A 17,264-nucleotide genomic window follows, 5' to 3' on the forward strand; every position below is an offset into this window, starting at 1 on the left:
ATTTATAAATTGATATGCTTACAAAAGTGAAAAATCAACCGTTTTGCAGTGTGTTAGTATAAACAGACTTTTTCGAGTGTATTAACGGAAGAAAGTTACTTTATTGTGGACAAATTGTTTTCTAACCCGTACAAAAATATGGCTACGAATAACAAGGGAATTGTGAAAAGATCAAAGAAGGTGATGACATTAGAGAGTAAAATTGAGTTATTAGACAAAATTTCTTATGGTGAAAGTGTCTCGTCAGTGGCAAAACATTGTAGAATCTATAAGTCAAATGGTACGATCAATCAAGAAATCGGAAGAAAAATCCGCCATAGTGTCCGTGAAAACCCGCTAATTGCTTCAAAAATTTGCTCTGTAGCTCGTGATGTTAAATTAGAAAAAATGGAAAAGGCTTTAAATCTGTGGATAGAAGACCGAACTCAAAATAAAATTCCCTTAAGTTCACTCATCTTTCGTGAAAAGGCAAAACACCTTTATCAACACTTTAGCGAAACTGGTGATAGAACTGGCGGGATAAGTTTTTAGCTATAGCAAAGGCGCTGGATTGAAAGATTTGTTTGAAATTTCTAATAAATATTACATTTAATATTAAATTGTTTCTTATTTTCAGTTCAATTCCTTATGCTTGCATTTCACTACGTACTGTCTATGTACATAGTCATATTATGAAGGTACATATAATACATACATAGACAAAATTTTAGACTAGTTTTTCTTATATATTTCATACTTTGGAACGGAACCCCTTTATTACTATGGGAGCCATAACTCAGTATTCGCGTTTTCGGTATTCGTGGTATTTCTCAGGAACGTAACCCCCACGAATAGTGGGGGTTTACTGTACTTTACATTTGTCAATGTTAAACTTCAATGAAGTTTGAGATAGCAAAATGAGAAGAAGGAAAATTACACTTAAACGTGATTTTAAATAAAGAGAAAATTTGGAGTCTTTCGTTTGGATCATGTGCCACTGCTGTGAATTAATTTGAATCTTTGTGTCTTTGTTTGCATCATCCTATAAAGAGAAAATATGCCTCCATCATTAAGTTTTTTCAACCTTTTTAAGGTGTCAAACATTTCAATCAGATTCAAATACTGATGCCTAGATTACAATCTTTGCTTCATGCAGAACTGGTGTCTCTTCCTGTTTGGGTACCTCCTTGTGACCTTTATGACAGTGTAATGATTTTGCTACTTGTTATTCATTTCAGAGGTCTGTGTTTGAGTCCCATTGATGACTGGAGGAATTTCTCAAGGCCTCTTCAATTAAGGCAGTAGTTTGCTGATTGAAAGTGGGAGGAGTAGGGTCTAATCGTGAGTTATTTTGGGTTTTTCAGCCTGATGACCTGCAAATCGCCCTCTGAAACACACTTGTACAGACAATACGTAATGGTGCAATGTTGTTGAAGCCACTGATGTATCTAAAAATTCAATAGTGATCTCAGTTGCATCCACAACTAGCATTTTTTTGCTTCCTTCTTTTACTTTTTTTTTTTTTTTTTTTTTTTGGTACCTTTTACTACTGAATTACTACTGCAAAGATTTTAACATTGACAGAAAATATCCTCCGACAGAACATAAAACAAGAGCTTTAGACTACTTTTATTGAGACATCTGGAGGGATGGGTAAAGAATTTTTGCTTATATATACACTATTTTATAATCTATCAATAATAAACTTTTTTATAGAACTTTATTCTTCATATTATTAGGTACTGACTCATAAAGACGAAATGGGAAATAAATCATCATCTCCAGGTCCCCCGCTGAAACATAGTGATGATGAATGTTCAATACAAGTGAGTAATGTTTCAGAATAATTGCAGTTCTTTTTTTTTTTTTTTTTTTAATTTGGTTAGCTATTATTCTTAGAATTGGTAACTAGAACAGGAGGGTAAATTTTATCAATAAAAACCATTGGTACTAGTGGTATTGCTAATATTTTCGTGGCTATTGGTTTACTAGGAATTTTTGTTTTTGAAATGGTAATTTTGACCTTTCCTTAGTAATGGTCCTCCATAGAAACTTAGTCAGTAAGATATGTTGCTGCTTGCCACTTATTGGAAAGGTAGGTAGAGTCTCATTTGTGGCTTGAGGAATTCTTTAGACCGCTTCAATCAAGGTTATAGTTAGTGGATCTCATGTGGAGGGAGCAGGATTTTCTCCTGCAAGTTATTCTGGATTTTTCCATCCACACAACTTGCAAATTGACCTATGAACTTGTGCTACATGTTGTACAGCCAAAAGACGTGTACTTTATTAGGATTAGCCTCCCAGTATGGGCAAAGGGATGAATAAAGTGAGATAACTACACTAGGAAGCAGAATTATTTCCCTTTTCACAGGTGTGATTGTGTGGTTATCATATCATGTCATACCACTTAGTGATGAAAACGTTTTTCATTAAATTCATGATACTGTTAATGGAAAAGAGTCAGCAGTTTCTTGGTGTTTAATGAAATAAAAAAATATTTATATGTAATGTTTTATTTAATTGTTTAAACTATTATGAGTAAAACAACTTGTAAATATTGAACTTTCTATAACAGATTACGTCTAGGAGGAGAGTAAAACAGCTTAGAAAAAAATTGAAAGATTAATATACAGGAAGGAGTGTAGATTAATAAATAAAAACAGGATCAAATTACAGTGTGTATGTGTATGCACACTTTAAGATGGTGACTCTCGAGTAATTCCTGAACTTGTGACTACACCCAGCCTCCAGCTGTCATGGGTGACAAAATTAATAGTATTAACAGGGAAAGTTCCATTAATACTATTTATTTCACTATAGACTTTCATCAGCCTGCCATGGAGCAACAAAAAAATGAATACGGTATTACTGCTACCTTTTTGTATAATTGAGAAAGTGGAATTTGCATCTGGGTGCCCAAAAGTCTTGACATAATTTCTGGTTGAGGGATAATCACAATGCTGTACTGATGAAGTGAGAAGCATATGCAGCTGTCTTGTTTTTTTTTTTTTTTTTTGTTGTTATTATTATTATTTTTTAACATGTAATTTATTTGTAATGTATAGGTTTGTGTTATAGCATTGTGTTTATACATATCCAACTAGTTACAAAATTGGCATCATTTAAGTATATCTCATGTTGTGAATGCCTTCACGAGTTGCCATGATATTTCACTACCTCTAATAAGTAAGTCTTCTCTAATAGAGAAGACTGCTGTTACTTATTCTCAGTGGATACCACCACTCAGACAGCACTGTTTCAGAGCTTATTGGCTCATTGGTGGGTGGGCAGGTCAGGGCCGGCTTAAGGCACGATTGAGTGGTTCCCTCCGAACATGGCGTAAAATGCCCCAAAAATTCACCAATTTGCTGTAAATTTCAAGTCGGGGTGGCTCACCAAAAAATCTTGCACAGGGCGCTGATAGACCTGGGGCAGTTACCCTGGTATTACAATGATGATAATCCAGTTGCGAAGTATACGAGATATATTTCTCACAATATGTGATATACTTAAATTATGCCAATTTTGTAACTACAGCAGACTCGATTTACCAGGACACTTCAGGATTCCAAAAAAAAAACAAAAAAAAAAAAAAAAAAAAAACAACCAGAAATCATGAAATTCATGTAATAAATAGAATATAAACAGATATTTTGCAAGTCGTAAGTAAATAAGCAACAAGAAGCGGCGTTATAAGTCATCATCGGGAGATTAGTGTACCTATTGTTTTAGTGCATCACGTCGATTGTTGTATTATCTTGCAATCCCCCGCTCAAAACAAAGAGAGACCAAATGTTTAGTTTGTTTTAGTGCGTCGCGTCGACTGTTGTTCCGTCGCATCACAAAAGGACAAATTTTTTTTCGTTATCATGTCAGGGATGTCGGAATTTTTTTTTTTATAGTAACTTTTTTTTTTTTTTTTTTTGTTTAGAAATCGCATTATAAGTCATCATTGGGAAATTAGTGTACCTATTATCTTGCAACCCCCGCCCTCAAAAAAAAAAAGAGAGAGAGAGACCAGATATTTAGTTTGTTTTAGTGCGTTGCATTGACTGTTGTGTTCTGTCGCTCTGCAAAAAAACAAATTTTTTTTCGTTATGTATGTCAGGGATGTCTTTTTTTTTTTTTTTATAGTAACTATTTTTTTTTTTTTTTTTTTGTTTAGAAATCGTGAAAATGATGGGCAAATGCAAGAGTTGTGCTTTCAATTAAACAAAGACTTGAAACTATTCAAAAGTTTGAAAACAGTGCATCTGTTAAATCTCTAAAGAACCATTATAATGTTGGTGACCAAACCATATGCGACATTGTAAAAAATAAACGGAAGCAGCGTATTGGACACGCGAATAGTGCGTGGTAAGTTTTTTTTCTGTTTTTTTATCTATCACCATACTTTTTACGTACATTACTGAACATTTTTCGATTCAATAAGTCCCCGACTTACGTAGCTTCGAACTTACGTTACGTTATTTATATATTTTTTTTATGTGACTGAAGATTTCAGTGAAGGGGACACACATTTCACCATAATAAAGTAAAAAAACCACAGAATTCCAGCTATCAGTATTATTGCAAATGCAATAAGATCAAGTTTACTACCCGTTTTTAATTAGATGCACTAACAGAAAAGCCCAATAACCCGGAAAGTGCAAATTGTTTTTATTGTTTTATGGTACTGACCTCCAGAAATGTGCTTTAGTAAAATGCGAGCTCGTGTGGGGTGATAATAGTGAGTTTTCGCCTTAACCCTGTGAATTTCTTTACAGAAAATTTAATTTTGACCGTTATCGTGGTGCTGACTAACGGTACTAGAAAATCTATCCAGAAAAGGAAAGCGATCGAGTTGGATCAGAAAATTAAAATAATAAGGATGTATGAAAATGGGCAAACATTAACAAGTATTGCGCAAATTCAGATTTGTCAGTGGCAACGGTGAACACAATAAAGGAGAAAGACAGAAAGCGGTGAAGTGATCGGCACCAATGAAGGTCAACTATAATAATAACCAAGGCTACAAAATACATATCAGTTTTTGCAGTTCAGTAACATGCGTTTTTTCTTCCTTTTATGTTTTCTTTTCTTATGTGTCACTCTGGCTACTTCACTGCTGTCCCCAAAAAAAGTTTTTAATTGAACTAATTAAAAATATATAATTATTTTTCTTCATTCTTCTGAGGATATTATGTTTTTTTTTTTTTTATAACTCTGGCATATCAGGGATATAGTAGCAATATTTTATTAATCATTCCCAAGTTACATAAAACTCAACTTACGTAAGAAGTCTTAGAACATATCTCTTTCCTGTGTCGGGAACTTACTGTATTTTTGGATTAACCGGGAAATCGATTATCCAGGATATTTTTTTATCATCCATCCCGGAAAATTGAGAGTCTGCTGTACTTAGTAGTTGGCTGCTTATAAACATGATGCTATAGCACAAACCTATACATTAGTTAACTTCTTCATAACCTGAGGCTGTTGCCTTAAACAAATTATGTAATTTATTTGTTCATTCCAAATGGTTTCATTTGAATATGTACAGAAGCCTGAACCACTCTCAAGCATATCTCTCACTTTTACTTTGATGTTGTTTGTCATAGATAAAAGAAGGAATTATTGGCACTACAAAAAAAAAAAAATACTGCAAGCATACATTTATTTGCAAATGCATTCATATATTTTAATTGTATTGTAACTATAGCAAGTCAAAAAATTTCATAAAAAATGTTTCAGCTTGTGCAGTTCTGAAAATTTTTTAAAGTGCCGATATTTAGTCATTTACAGATTTGCATTAATTCAAAGTGCATCACATATTTCTAAAAATCTTAAGAGCACTGATTATGTATAAGCAAAAATACATATCTCAAACTTGTGTAACTTGATGGATAAATACTTTAACTAGTGATTAAAGAAGTGTTTGTCAGTGACTGAGGGAGGGCTCACAATATTGTTAATGGCCCCTTAACAAGTGCTTGAAAATGTATATAGTAGAAAATAGACTATAAAACATATATGAATATGAGAAGCTGAAAGCCTGTAATCAATATGCAGAAAAACCTGGATGGCACCTCCGTAGCCAGGTGGGGAGGAGCGGCAGTGCGTAGCACACGCTTCTTGATTAGACCGGGGTTTGAGCCCATGACCACCAAATACGGAGGATGCGGAAAGGTCAGGGAATGACCACCACATATCCCCGGAGCAATATGGCTTTGGTTGCTAATGACACCTTTAGCACAAAAATGTTTATTGATGCAACATTTCTTGAAATGGTCTTCAGCAGCATATGATGTTTTGAGGCTTCTCCTCCTTCAGTTCCTCTCATAGGAACTGTCCAGAACAATTAAATTCTGCAATGTGGTTAGTCAAAAATATTATTTCCTCTTGCACAGAAAAACTTTTTTATGGTAATTCCTAACAAAGATGGTATTCTATTCTATCACCGTGTGATTTTAATTAAGGTTAAAGAAGACAGGTAATACTCGTTGAAATATTGACTTGAATTCTTGTAGATTGTAATTTATGGGGGAAGGTGGTTCAAAAAACCAAAAAGGATAAATGAAGAAGAAAAGTTAGCAGTTAAACCAGGAATGATATTGACTATTTGATGTAAAAATGTAGATCTACTAAATATATACATTAAGTTGTATATACTTGTGAGTTCTACATATTTAGAACTCACAAGTACTTTGCTGCAGGCTCTGATGAATCCCTGAAAATGTCTGGTCCTTGGCAGGTCATGAAGGCAAGGAAAAATCCCAGCTTTCTTGCACTCTCCTTCATTGTAACAATATATTTACTGATGAAAAGTACCATCAGATGGAGGCAGTCATGTTTCTGAATCCCACACAGATGAAAGCCTGGTTTGGCGGGTGCTGTCTATTAAGTTGAGATTTCTTAAAGAGGAGGTTTACACACCCTCCTCCCCTTTATTCCAAATATGTCTAGGTTAATCTTTAGTATATTGTCTAGGTTAAACTTTAGTATATGGTATCCCTTGGAATATCATTGGTTTGGCTGAAACAAGAAGAAGAAGTGAATCACTTATAAGTTTATCAAGTGGAAATCTGCTGTACACCAATGGAAACAGTGAAAGGAGTGAAGGTGGAGTTGGGTTTCTGGTCCATAAAGATTTTAAAAACAACATTTTGGAATTCAAAAGTACATCACCAAGGGTGTCAAGACTAATACTCAAGATTTCTAAGAGGTACAAGCTAAAGATTATAATGATTTATGCACCAACATCGAGCCATGATGATGAAGAGGTTGAAGAAATGTACACCGAAATTGAGTCTTCTAGATGAGCAGAAAACCCACTACACTATCATTATGGGGGACTTCAATGCTAAGGTTGGAAAAAGACAAAGCAGTGCAGAAAGGGGAACTATAGGAAATTTTGGAATTGGTGAAAGAGGTGAAAGACTTGTGGAATTTGCAGAATCTCAAGGACTGTCAGTAATGAACACTTTTTTCAAGAAAAGGGTGAACAGAAAGTGGACATGGGAGTCCAGATGGATTAACAACTAATGAAATAGACTTCATCCTCACTAACAGAAGATATATTGTGAATGATGTTACCGTCCTGAATAAGGTAAATGTTGGAAGTGATCACAGAATGGTAAGATGTACACTTGATATAGATGTAGGAAAGGAAAAAACTGACTCGAGTAAATAATACAAAGGTCTTTGAGATAACAGAAGAGGAGAAAAAGCAGTATGTACTGGAAATTAAGAACAAATTTGAGCTTCTACAGACTTCTCAGGACCAAGATATCGACGAGGAATATTACAACTTTCTGAAAGTGATAAAGCCCAAGAAACCTATAGGGAAAAAGAAATCCAAAGAAGAAAAAATTAGTCAAGAAACACTTGTCATGATGAACCGAAGACGACAAATGAAGAGCAAGAAAAACACTGACGGGGAGAAAATTGAGTATACTGAGGTATGCAAAGCCATTAGAAAGAGACTCAGAGAGATTACATAAGAAGATTTAACACAAGAAAAGTAGAACAAACATTAAGGGAAAACAAAGGATTTAAATCAGCAGCCATGAGCAGTAATACAGAAAGACAAATGATACTGAAACTGAAGAATAGCAATGGTGTACTTATAAACAGCAGAGAAGGCATAATTCAAATAGCAGAAGACTACTATAGAGAATTATACAAGGAGCGAGGGAATGATGCCAGCAGTGGGCAAGATGGATTGCAAAGTAGCAACACATACGACATACCCGATATTCTTCCTGATGAGGTAGAACATGCATTGAAGAAAATGAAGAATCAGAAAGCCCCGGGGGAAGATGAAGTTACTGTAGAGTTGTTAAATTTGGGAGGAAGAGACATAACACAAAAACTGGCAAGGCTCTTCACAAAGTGCATTAGAAAAGGTGTGACGCCTACAGTGGAATAATGCAATCATAGTTTTGCTGCATAAGAAAGGAGATAAATCAGAAATTGGAAATTATAGACCAATAGCTTGTTATCCCACATCTACAAGTTGTTCACAAGCGTCATTACTAACAGATTAGAAAGAATACTTGATGAGAATCAACCGAAAGAGCAAGCTGGCTTTAGGACAGGATTCTCAACTATGGATCACCTTCACGTAATATCACAGCTAATGGAGAAAGCAAATGAATATAAAACGCCATTATGCCTGGCATTTGTGGATTATGAAAAGGGATTTTGCTCCATACAGTATAAGGCAATGTTTCGCGAACTGGAAAGACAAGGCATAGATACCCCCATATATTATGATTTTGAAGAAAATGTATGAGAATGCTACCTCCTTTATTAGACTAGACAAAGACAGTAGTAAATTTAAAATTGAGAAAGGAGTTCGACAGGGAGACACAATATCTCCGAAGCTGTTTACTGCTGCCCTTGAGGAAGCTTTCAGAAGATTAGACTGGTTGCAGAAAGGAGTCAATGTGAACAGAGAGTACCTAAACCATTTACGATTTGCTGATGACATTGTGGTCATAAGCCACGATCCCAAAGAATTAGAGTAAAATCTTAATCAGCTTTGCACAGTTAGTAAGGATTTTGGACTAAAGATGAATATGGCTAAAACAAAAGTAATGATGAACAAGTATGCCACAGAAAGGGAAATAAGGATTGAAGGAGCAGTAATTGAAAAAGGTGGAGTCATATACTTATCTGGGGCAAGTTATTAACTGTAATAATGATAAATGGCTGGAAGTCAAGAGAAGAATAAATTTTGGATGGATAGCATTCAGGAAATATAGTCACATACTGAAGAGCAATATCCCAGTTTGTCTGAAACATAAAATAATGAACCAATGTATACTCTCCACCATGACTTATGGAAGTGAAACTTTGACACTCACCAAAAGAATGGAAGAGAAGCTGAGAACTACACAGCGAAGAATGGAACGAATTATATTGGGAATCAGACTGTTAGATAAGAAGAGAAACACGTGGATTAGGCAGCAAACTCAAGTAGACTTCTTATCAAAACTAAAGAACTAAAATGGTCTTGGGCAGGACACATAGCTCGAAGACATGATGACAGATGGACTAAAAAAATAACAGAATGGTACCCAAGAGGAGCTTTGAGAAAACCCGTAAGACAAAGGCAGAGATGGATAGATGAAATTCATGAGTTTGTGGGTAGTAAATGGATGGCCAGTGCTCAAAACAGAAGGAACTGGAAAGTTGCTGGAGAGGCCTTCATTCTGCAGTGGATTGAAAATGGCTGATGATGATGATATGGTATCCCTTTTGATCGGTTCATTGCAAGGCATGGCATGAAGTAGTGATCAACAGGTCTAGATCCTCGCATCTGTTGCTTTCCTTCACTTTTCCTTGCGATTACGTTGCACTTAATGAGTAGCTGACTTTTCTGAAGGTGCTGAAGATTTACCTGAATGGAGGAGGTAAATCTGGCATTCTCGGAAATGAAAACTAGTTGGAATCTCTTCTGAATAGTGGCATAACCAAACCTGACCTAATGTCACTTAACCCATTTAAGAACACTAAGCATCCTCCGCCTCCTTAGAAATGGAAGCTAGTTGGAATCCCTCCTGAATAATCTGGCTTGACATGACCTAACCCATTTAAGAAAACTAAGCAAAAAATGGATCAAACACTAACTGATGGTGCCAATCTGTATATTGCACTCATAGCTGCTGGTCACAGTCCATCAGTTCAAAAACTCAATTCGCTATCATGAAAAATTGCTTCGTCACATCGGTACAGTGTGTATGTGACTCGTACACTATATATATACTCGGCAAGGTAAGAGTGAAACATTTCTTGCAGGCCAGTTTGGCACCTGTCTCTTAAAACCACTCCACAAACCATCAATACCATTGGTGTTCTTGCCTGTTTCAGGATCACTGAAATGAAGCATGTGGTTCACAGAGATATGCCGAAAACCTTTGTCCCCTAGACAATTGTAAGACTTCCAGCAATCCAGTACCACCAGGCAAATTGAAAGTCTTAATGATGTCTAGATGGACATCTTTACTCCTGTTTTCAATAATCTCGAAAAAACACCGTTCGAACCTTACTGAACTCCACCAAACACCCATTTCCCCTTCAAACTCTTATCCCTATTGTACTTCCTCTTCCCAAACTTACTCTCAACAATTTCAACAACTACACCCACACCACCACCACCAAGCATACAACTTTCTCTCACATGCACCTCCTAACAAAAGCTCCTCCGGTCAGTCATCATGGGACTCACACCCAGCTTGTGCATCATAAACTCACACAGCATCTTCTGATCCCAATAATAGGTCAAAAGGAGCACATCAGTCATTCTTAACTTGCATTCTGAGAACTATCTCCCCTTTTGCACAGAATTTTTTTACAGTATAAGCATTTACCCCTTTCACTCTGCATTTCCACTCGCCCATCTGTAACATCCTTTTGCTCAGGTAATTTCATCGTATTTTCACACATGGAGCACTTATACTGCGAGGATATCAAACCCACACTCATACACCGGCGCCTCCGTAGCCAGGTGGGAAGGAGCAGCAGTGCATGGCACATGCTTCTTGATTAGACCGGGGTTCGAGCCCATCACCACCAAATACGGAGGATGCGGAAAGGTCAGGGAATGACCACCGCATATTCCCAGAGCAATATGGCCTTAGTTGCTAATGCTCCTAAAAACCAAATAACAAACAAACAAACAACTCATACACCACTCAATCACACTCCTACACCCATCCTTCTCCAAACCATAGATATACGCAGTCTGAATTCTAATATCAACGATGTTCATTTCCACAAATATACGTGGTCTCAATGATGTCCATTTCCACTTGCAGTCTGCCAAACCCCGTGTACTTTTTCTGACAGAATCTCAGTTATCGGTTGATTCATCTACTGCTCATCTCAGTTGCACGAATTATTTGCTGTATTATTCCTTTCACCTCAAAGATGGTACTTGTGCATATGTCTGTTCCGATATTCCCTGTCAGAGACTTGGTAATTTGGAATCTCCTCTGGCTTAAAATCTCTCTACCTCATTGTGTCAAATTCATCTGTTGTCTCTACCGTTTTCCTAACTCCACTAATCACTTGGAGCTCTTTGACTTCTTTTTGCAACTTGACTTTCTCCAGTCCAACTTTCCTAACAGCGAGGTAATTTTCCTTGGTGATTTTAATGTTTACAACTCCAGCTGGCTTCCGTTTTATAGTCTCACTGACCCAGCTGGTCGAGATGCTGAGGCTTTTGCAATTACTAATGACCTTGCACAGATTGTTCATTTAGTTAAAAGAATACTGGACAATCCTAACCATACACCCAACACGCTTGATCTCTATCTCGCAAACAACCCTTCTAAGTACACAGTCGAAGTGAGTGGTGCTTTAGCCACCTCAGATCACAACTTGGTGATTGTCTCTTCTCCAATGGAGCCTTTATCTCATGGCTGTTCCCAACCTCTTGTTGTTTGGCATTACAAGAATGCAAAATGGGATGACCTGCGAGATTTCTTTTCCTTGATTGGATTACTGTTTCAAATCTTCTGATGTCAATGTTTGCTCAGATCGTGTCAGTGAAATTATTCTTGTAGGAATGGAATCCTTTATTCCACACTCCACTTTAAAATCTCGCCCTTTATCTAATCCTTGGTTTTCCAATAAATGTGCTAAGGCTGTTCAAGAGAAGAACTTGCATATCGTAATTGGCTTTGTTTCCAATTCTTCAGTTTCATTTTCTGCCTATACCAAAGCTTGCAACAATTTTAAAGCAGTTATTAATCAGTCCACACTAGATTTTGAAAAGGCTAAGAGTAGAAAACTTGCTTCTTGCCCTATTGGTAGCCGAGCATTCTGATCTCTTGCCAAAGCTATTGGCCGCAACTTTTGCCCATCTCTGCTCCCACCTCTGTCAAAACCAGATGGTTCTGTTGTTACTTCAGCCAAGGATAAAGCTGACCTGCTAGCATCCCATTTTTCTTCCAACTCGTGTATCAAGGATCTTTAAAACACCTTTCACCATTCCCAACATGCTCCATTCAGTGTCTCCTGTGGTCTTTCATCAGAAGGATTTTGGTGAATCTTGATGCTAAATCCCCAAAAGAGATATATCATTTTGCCTAGAAATCAGAGTGTCACCAAAGATAAGCATATGAACAGAAGAATCCTCTTTGCGAGATATAAGAGAAGACTGAGTTTTAGAAGAGAGATATTTTGATATATCTCTTAAGAAAGTTCCAAGTCCTGATAGTATTTCTCCATTTGTTCTCAAAACCTGTGCTCCTGAACTTACTCCTGTTCTTTACTGCCTGTTTTCACTTTCGTATTCCAAAGTTGTTTTTCTGCTTGGAAATTTGCTCATATCCAGCCAGTTCCTAAAATGGGTGACAAATCCCTCCCATCCAATTATCGTCCCATTGCAATTACTTCTACTCTTTCTAAAGTAATGGAGAAATCAATTAATCACCAACTCTTAAACTACCTAGAAACCTTCTGTCTGATCAACGATCACCAGTATGGATTCCATTAGTGTCGATCCACTGGTGATATTCTGGCTTATGTACCCATTTATGGACAAATTCAATGGAAAAGGTTGGTGAAACACAAGCAGTTGCTCTTGACATCTCAAAGGCTTTTGATCATGTTTGGCATAAAGGTCTTCTAAACAAGCTTCCATCTTATGGTCTGCCAACTGTTTTTTGTAATTGGTTATACAGTTCTCTCTGATCGCTTACTGAGAGTGATGGTAGATAGCTGTCTCCACTAATGCTGGTGTCCCCCAAGGTTCAGTTCTTTCCCCAACTCTTTTCCTCTTGTATATTAATGACCTTCTTTTATTGACTAGAAGTCCTATCCATAGTTTTGCCGATGATAGCACATTGCATTCCACTTTCCATTTTGAGAAACTTTGCCCTGCTCAATCAGCTTCAACTTCTCAAATATCTGCTACCAATTCCTTAAATGCCAATCTCCCGATAATTCTCCATTGGGGCAAAGACAACTTAGTTGATTTCAATCCTAAAACTCAATCTTGTCTTATATCTCGCAAAGAGGATTCTTCTGCTCATATGCTTATCTTTGGTGACACTCCGATTTCTAGGCAAAATGATATATCTCTTTTGGGGATTACCCTGACTTCTAATCTCTCTTGGCACAAGCACATTACAAATATTGCTTCCTCTGCATCTAAAAAACTTGGTTTCCTCTTCTGCTCTCTGTGTTACTTTTCTTCCAAACAGCTGTTCACTCTGTATTAATCACAAATCCACCCTACCATGGAATGTTGTTCCCACATCTGGGGCAGTGCCCACAAAACCTCTCTCAGGCTTCTAGATTCCATTCAGAAGAGGGGAGTTAGGTTAATTAATGACTCCTCTCTAACAGTCTCTCTCCACTAGCTGTCTCATAGATTTACTGTTTCTGCTGCATGCCTTTTCTACAGATACTTCCATGGGCACTGTTCTTCTGAATTGGCTTCTGTAATTCTCGCTCTTTCTTTCAAAACAGTCCGAACACGTGCCACCACCAACCAATATCCGTTTACAGTCCAACTTCAAAACTCACAGTACCAACTTTTCATCTTCCTCGTTTATTCATTCTACTGCTCTTTTCTGGAACAACCTTCCTTCATATGTATTTCCTAAAAATTACAGTCTACAAAAGTTCAAGTCTAATGTCAACAAATATCTTCTTTCGTCTTCTCAACCCCCAGCCCAAGCACGGTACTAAGTACTATAGGTTCTAATACCTCTCGTGTTTGGGGTTTTCATAAAAAAAAAAAAAAAAAACAAATGAGTGATAGCCTATGAAACATATTCCAATGCAAATAAGCTGTAAATCGTGCAGAGGACTACACCAGCAAATCACTGCTTTTAGCCAACCTAGAAATATAGCATGCAAATAAGTATTGCATATTTCCATAATCCTTACTTGGCAGAAGTAGGCTTGCTAATTGCTTCTTCATGCCACATTGAAAGGAGTGCCTTTCAGTCTGTCAAATTAGTTTTAATCAGAATTTTGGCTACCGGTATATGACACAGCAAAATCACACAAATCTCTGTAAAATATAGAAATACAACATGTACTGTTTTTTATTCCATAGTACAGCACGTTTTCATAAAATGATGAAAAAATGCTTAACTTCTTGAGTTCTTAGATGCATGTGTAATATTCCCATATTAGGCATTGAGATTTGTGTGATTTTTTTTTTTTTTTTTTTTTTTTTTTTGCTACTAAGAGCAGGATGATTATTATAAGATATGAACAAGCTGATAAAAATATTATATCGAAATGGCTTCTTGAAAACTTTAATACTGGTACAAATTTTAAAATGTAATGTGACTGATTTGTTATCTTAAGTGACCTATACACTTACTAGATATAATCAATGTGATTATATCGATTATATCTAGTGGGTGTATAGGTAATTGATAATGACTTCACAACATTCCTTTAATGTGTCCACCAAAGTCTATAACATACTGTATATTGTTGATCACTGGTGAACCAGCTAATGAAAGCATTTCACTTAACTGTTGGGTACTTCTCTGATTAAGGTTAAAGTTAGTTCAGGTACTGTTAATGGGATCTCTCGTGAAAGACTGGCAAGTTGTCTGGATAAGAATTGTATAGAGACATCTATATGATTTAGGTGTAAGGCAATGTGGGGAAGTGGGGACAAAAGAAATGGTAGTGGAATTTTCACTTTGAAATGGGACACAAAACCAAGAGGGTGCATCAGTACAAACTTGTTGTATTAGGGGAGCTAAGAGAGACTAGATTTCAGGAGTTTGTTTGGTCAGATTACTAAATACCAGAATAAGCTGCTTTCCTGTGTGGTTAAGGTTAATAGTCTGGCAAAATTTAAGGGGCAGCTGGATTGGTACCCTTCTGGTAGTGAGAAGAGAGTGATTAGAGTGGATATAATTATACAGACAAGTATTTTTAAAAGCTGATGCAGCAATAGCCTGACTTCCTTGCATCTTTTGAATTTTGCTAATAACCAGAAACTGCCCATGTTAAGTTCATTGAATATGGAGGGCACATAGTCAGAAAATGATAGGGCATGTCTTGATTTCAGCCAATGTGCAGTAGGATACCATTGTGTATGGAGGTAACCTTTCCTGTTGCTTTTTCAGAGAAGATATGAAACAACCTGTGGTACCACACTGGTGTGTGTGTGTGTGTGTGTGTGTGTGTGTGTGTGTGTGTGTGTGTGTGTGTGTGTGTGTGTGTGTGTGTGTGTGTGTGTGTGTGTGTGTGTGTGTTCGATCTTTGTGCCATTAGTTACCCAAAGTATGGACCATGAATGAAATGAGTGATGAATCTAAACCAAACTTTCATGCTACAAAGGAGAATTTTCTAAGTGGAATGCAAATTTAATCTGACTATATGATGATACCTTTATTTACGCTACCTGACAAAGAAGTGTGCTTCATCTGTCTAAATGTTTTTTTTTTTTTTTAAATCATTCTTTATCCTCCTCCAAATTGGCTAGATATTGTCATGCAGAGTTAAATTGTGCATCTTAGTCATCTGCTTGAGCTTGGGAAATCTTATACAGAAACAGGCAAGTGTTTTATGAAGAGCTTGCCATACTGTAGATACAAGCAATGCCACCAGTTTGATGACAAATTTCTCTTGCACTAATAGTACCCTTTGAATTTCTGAATTTTTGACTCTTCTAAAGCAACGACGTCAGAAAGTTTTCATTATGGTATAAGGTCATCCTTTTTGCAGTTTATCACATGGGCAACCTGTGTCCCTAAATTTATTAATTGAGTTGCTCGTAGCATTATTTCAACATAAAACACGACAAAATTATGCATACAAGGATATTTCTATAGCACAGCTTTGGTATTTCCTCCTTGCATGTACTAATGCTTTACAGATTCTATTTTGTGAAGCATATGCTCTTGGATAAATGATTGGCTTGCTCCTTGCAAATTTTGACAAATAATTATCCTATACATTGTGGCATAAACTCAAACTGTGCAATTTTACATATAAGGCATTTATAACTTGAGTACATGTGTAATATAAGAACAATATCCAAATTTTTTATTCCTCTCAACAAGTACCTTGAGAGATATATGGCATTAAATCCCAGAAGATATTTTATAATAACCCTGTACTTTGCCATTTCCGTTTCACCTATCATCATCATCATCAGCCATTTTCAATCCACTGCAGGATGAAGGCCTCTCCAGCAACGTTCCAGTTCCTTCTGTTTTGAGCACTGGCCATCCATTTACTACCCACAAACTCATGAATTTCATCTATCCATCTCCGCCTTTGTCTTCCAGGTTTTCTTCTAGCTCCTCTTGGGTACCATTCTGTTATTTTCTTAGTCCATCTGTCATCATGTCTTCGAGCTATGTGTCCTGCCCAAGACCATTTTAGTTCTTTAGTTTTGATAAGAATGTCCTTTACTTCAGTTTGCTGCCTAATCCATGTGTTTCTCTTCTTATCTAACAGTCTGATTCCCAATATAATTCGTTCCATTCTTCGCTGTGTAGTTCTCAGCTTCTCTTCCATTCTTTTGGTGAGTGCCCAAGTTTCACTTCCATAAGTCATGGTGGGGAGTATACATTGGTTCATTATTTTATGTTTCAGACAAACTGGGATATTGCTCTTCAGAATGTGACTATATTTCCTGAATGCTATCCAACCAAAATTTATTCTTCTCTTGACTTCCAGCCATTTATCATTATTACAGTTAATAACTTGCCCCAGATAAGTATATGACTCCACCTTTTTCAATTACTGCTCCTTCAATCATTATTTCCCTTTCTGTAGCATACTTGTTCATCATTACTTTTGTTTTA

The 17,264-nt window shown here is 36.6% G+C and overlaps 1 protein-coding gene across 3 annotated transcripts in view; it reads left to right on the forward strand.

Moving 5' to 3' along the window:
* LOC150091743 (triple functional domain protein-like) overlaps positions 1 to 17,264 on the forward strand; it is a 402,788-nt gene that overhangs the window by 260,420 nt on the left and 125,104 nt on the right. For all 3 annotated transcript variants that reach the window (XM_090376799.1, XM_090376800.1, XM_090376801.1), the window contains one exon: positions 1,719 to 1,805. In XM_090376799.1, the coding sequence (XP_090232925.1) occupies positions 1,719 to 1,805 (87 nt within the window). The remainder of the gene's footprint in view (positions 1 to 1,718; positions 1,806 to 17,264) is intronic.

The sequence above is a fragment of the Mastigoproctus giganteus genome, chromosome 1 (assembly GCF_048544385.1).
Source record: "Mastigoproctus giganteus isolate SK-2022 chromosome 1, ASM4854438v1, whole genome shotgun sequence".
NCBI lineage: Eukaryota > Metazoa > Arthropoda > Arachnida > Uropygi > Thelyphonidae > Mastigoproctus > Mastigoproctus giganteus.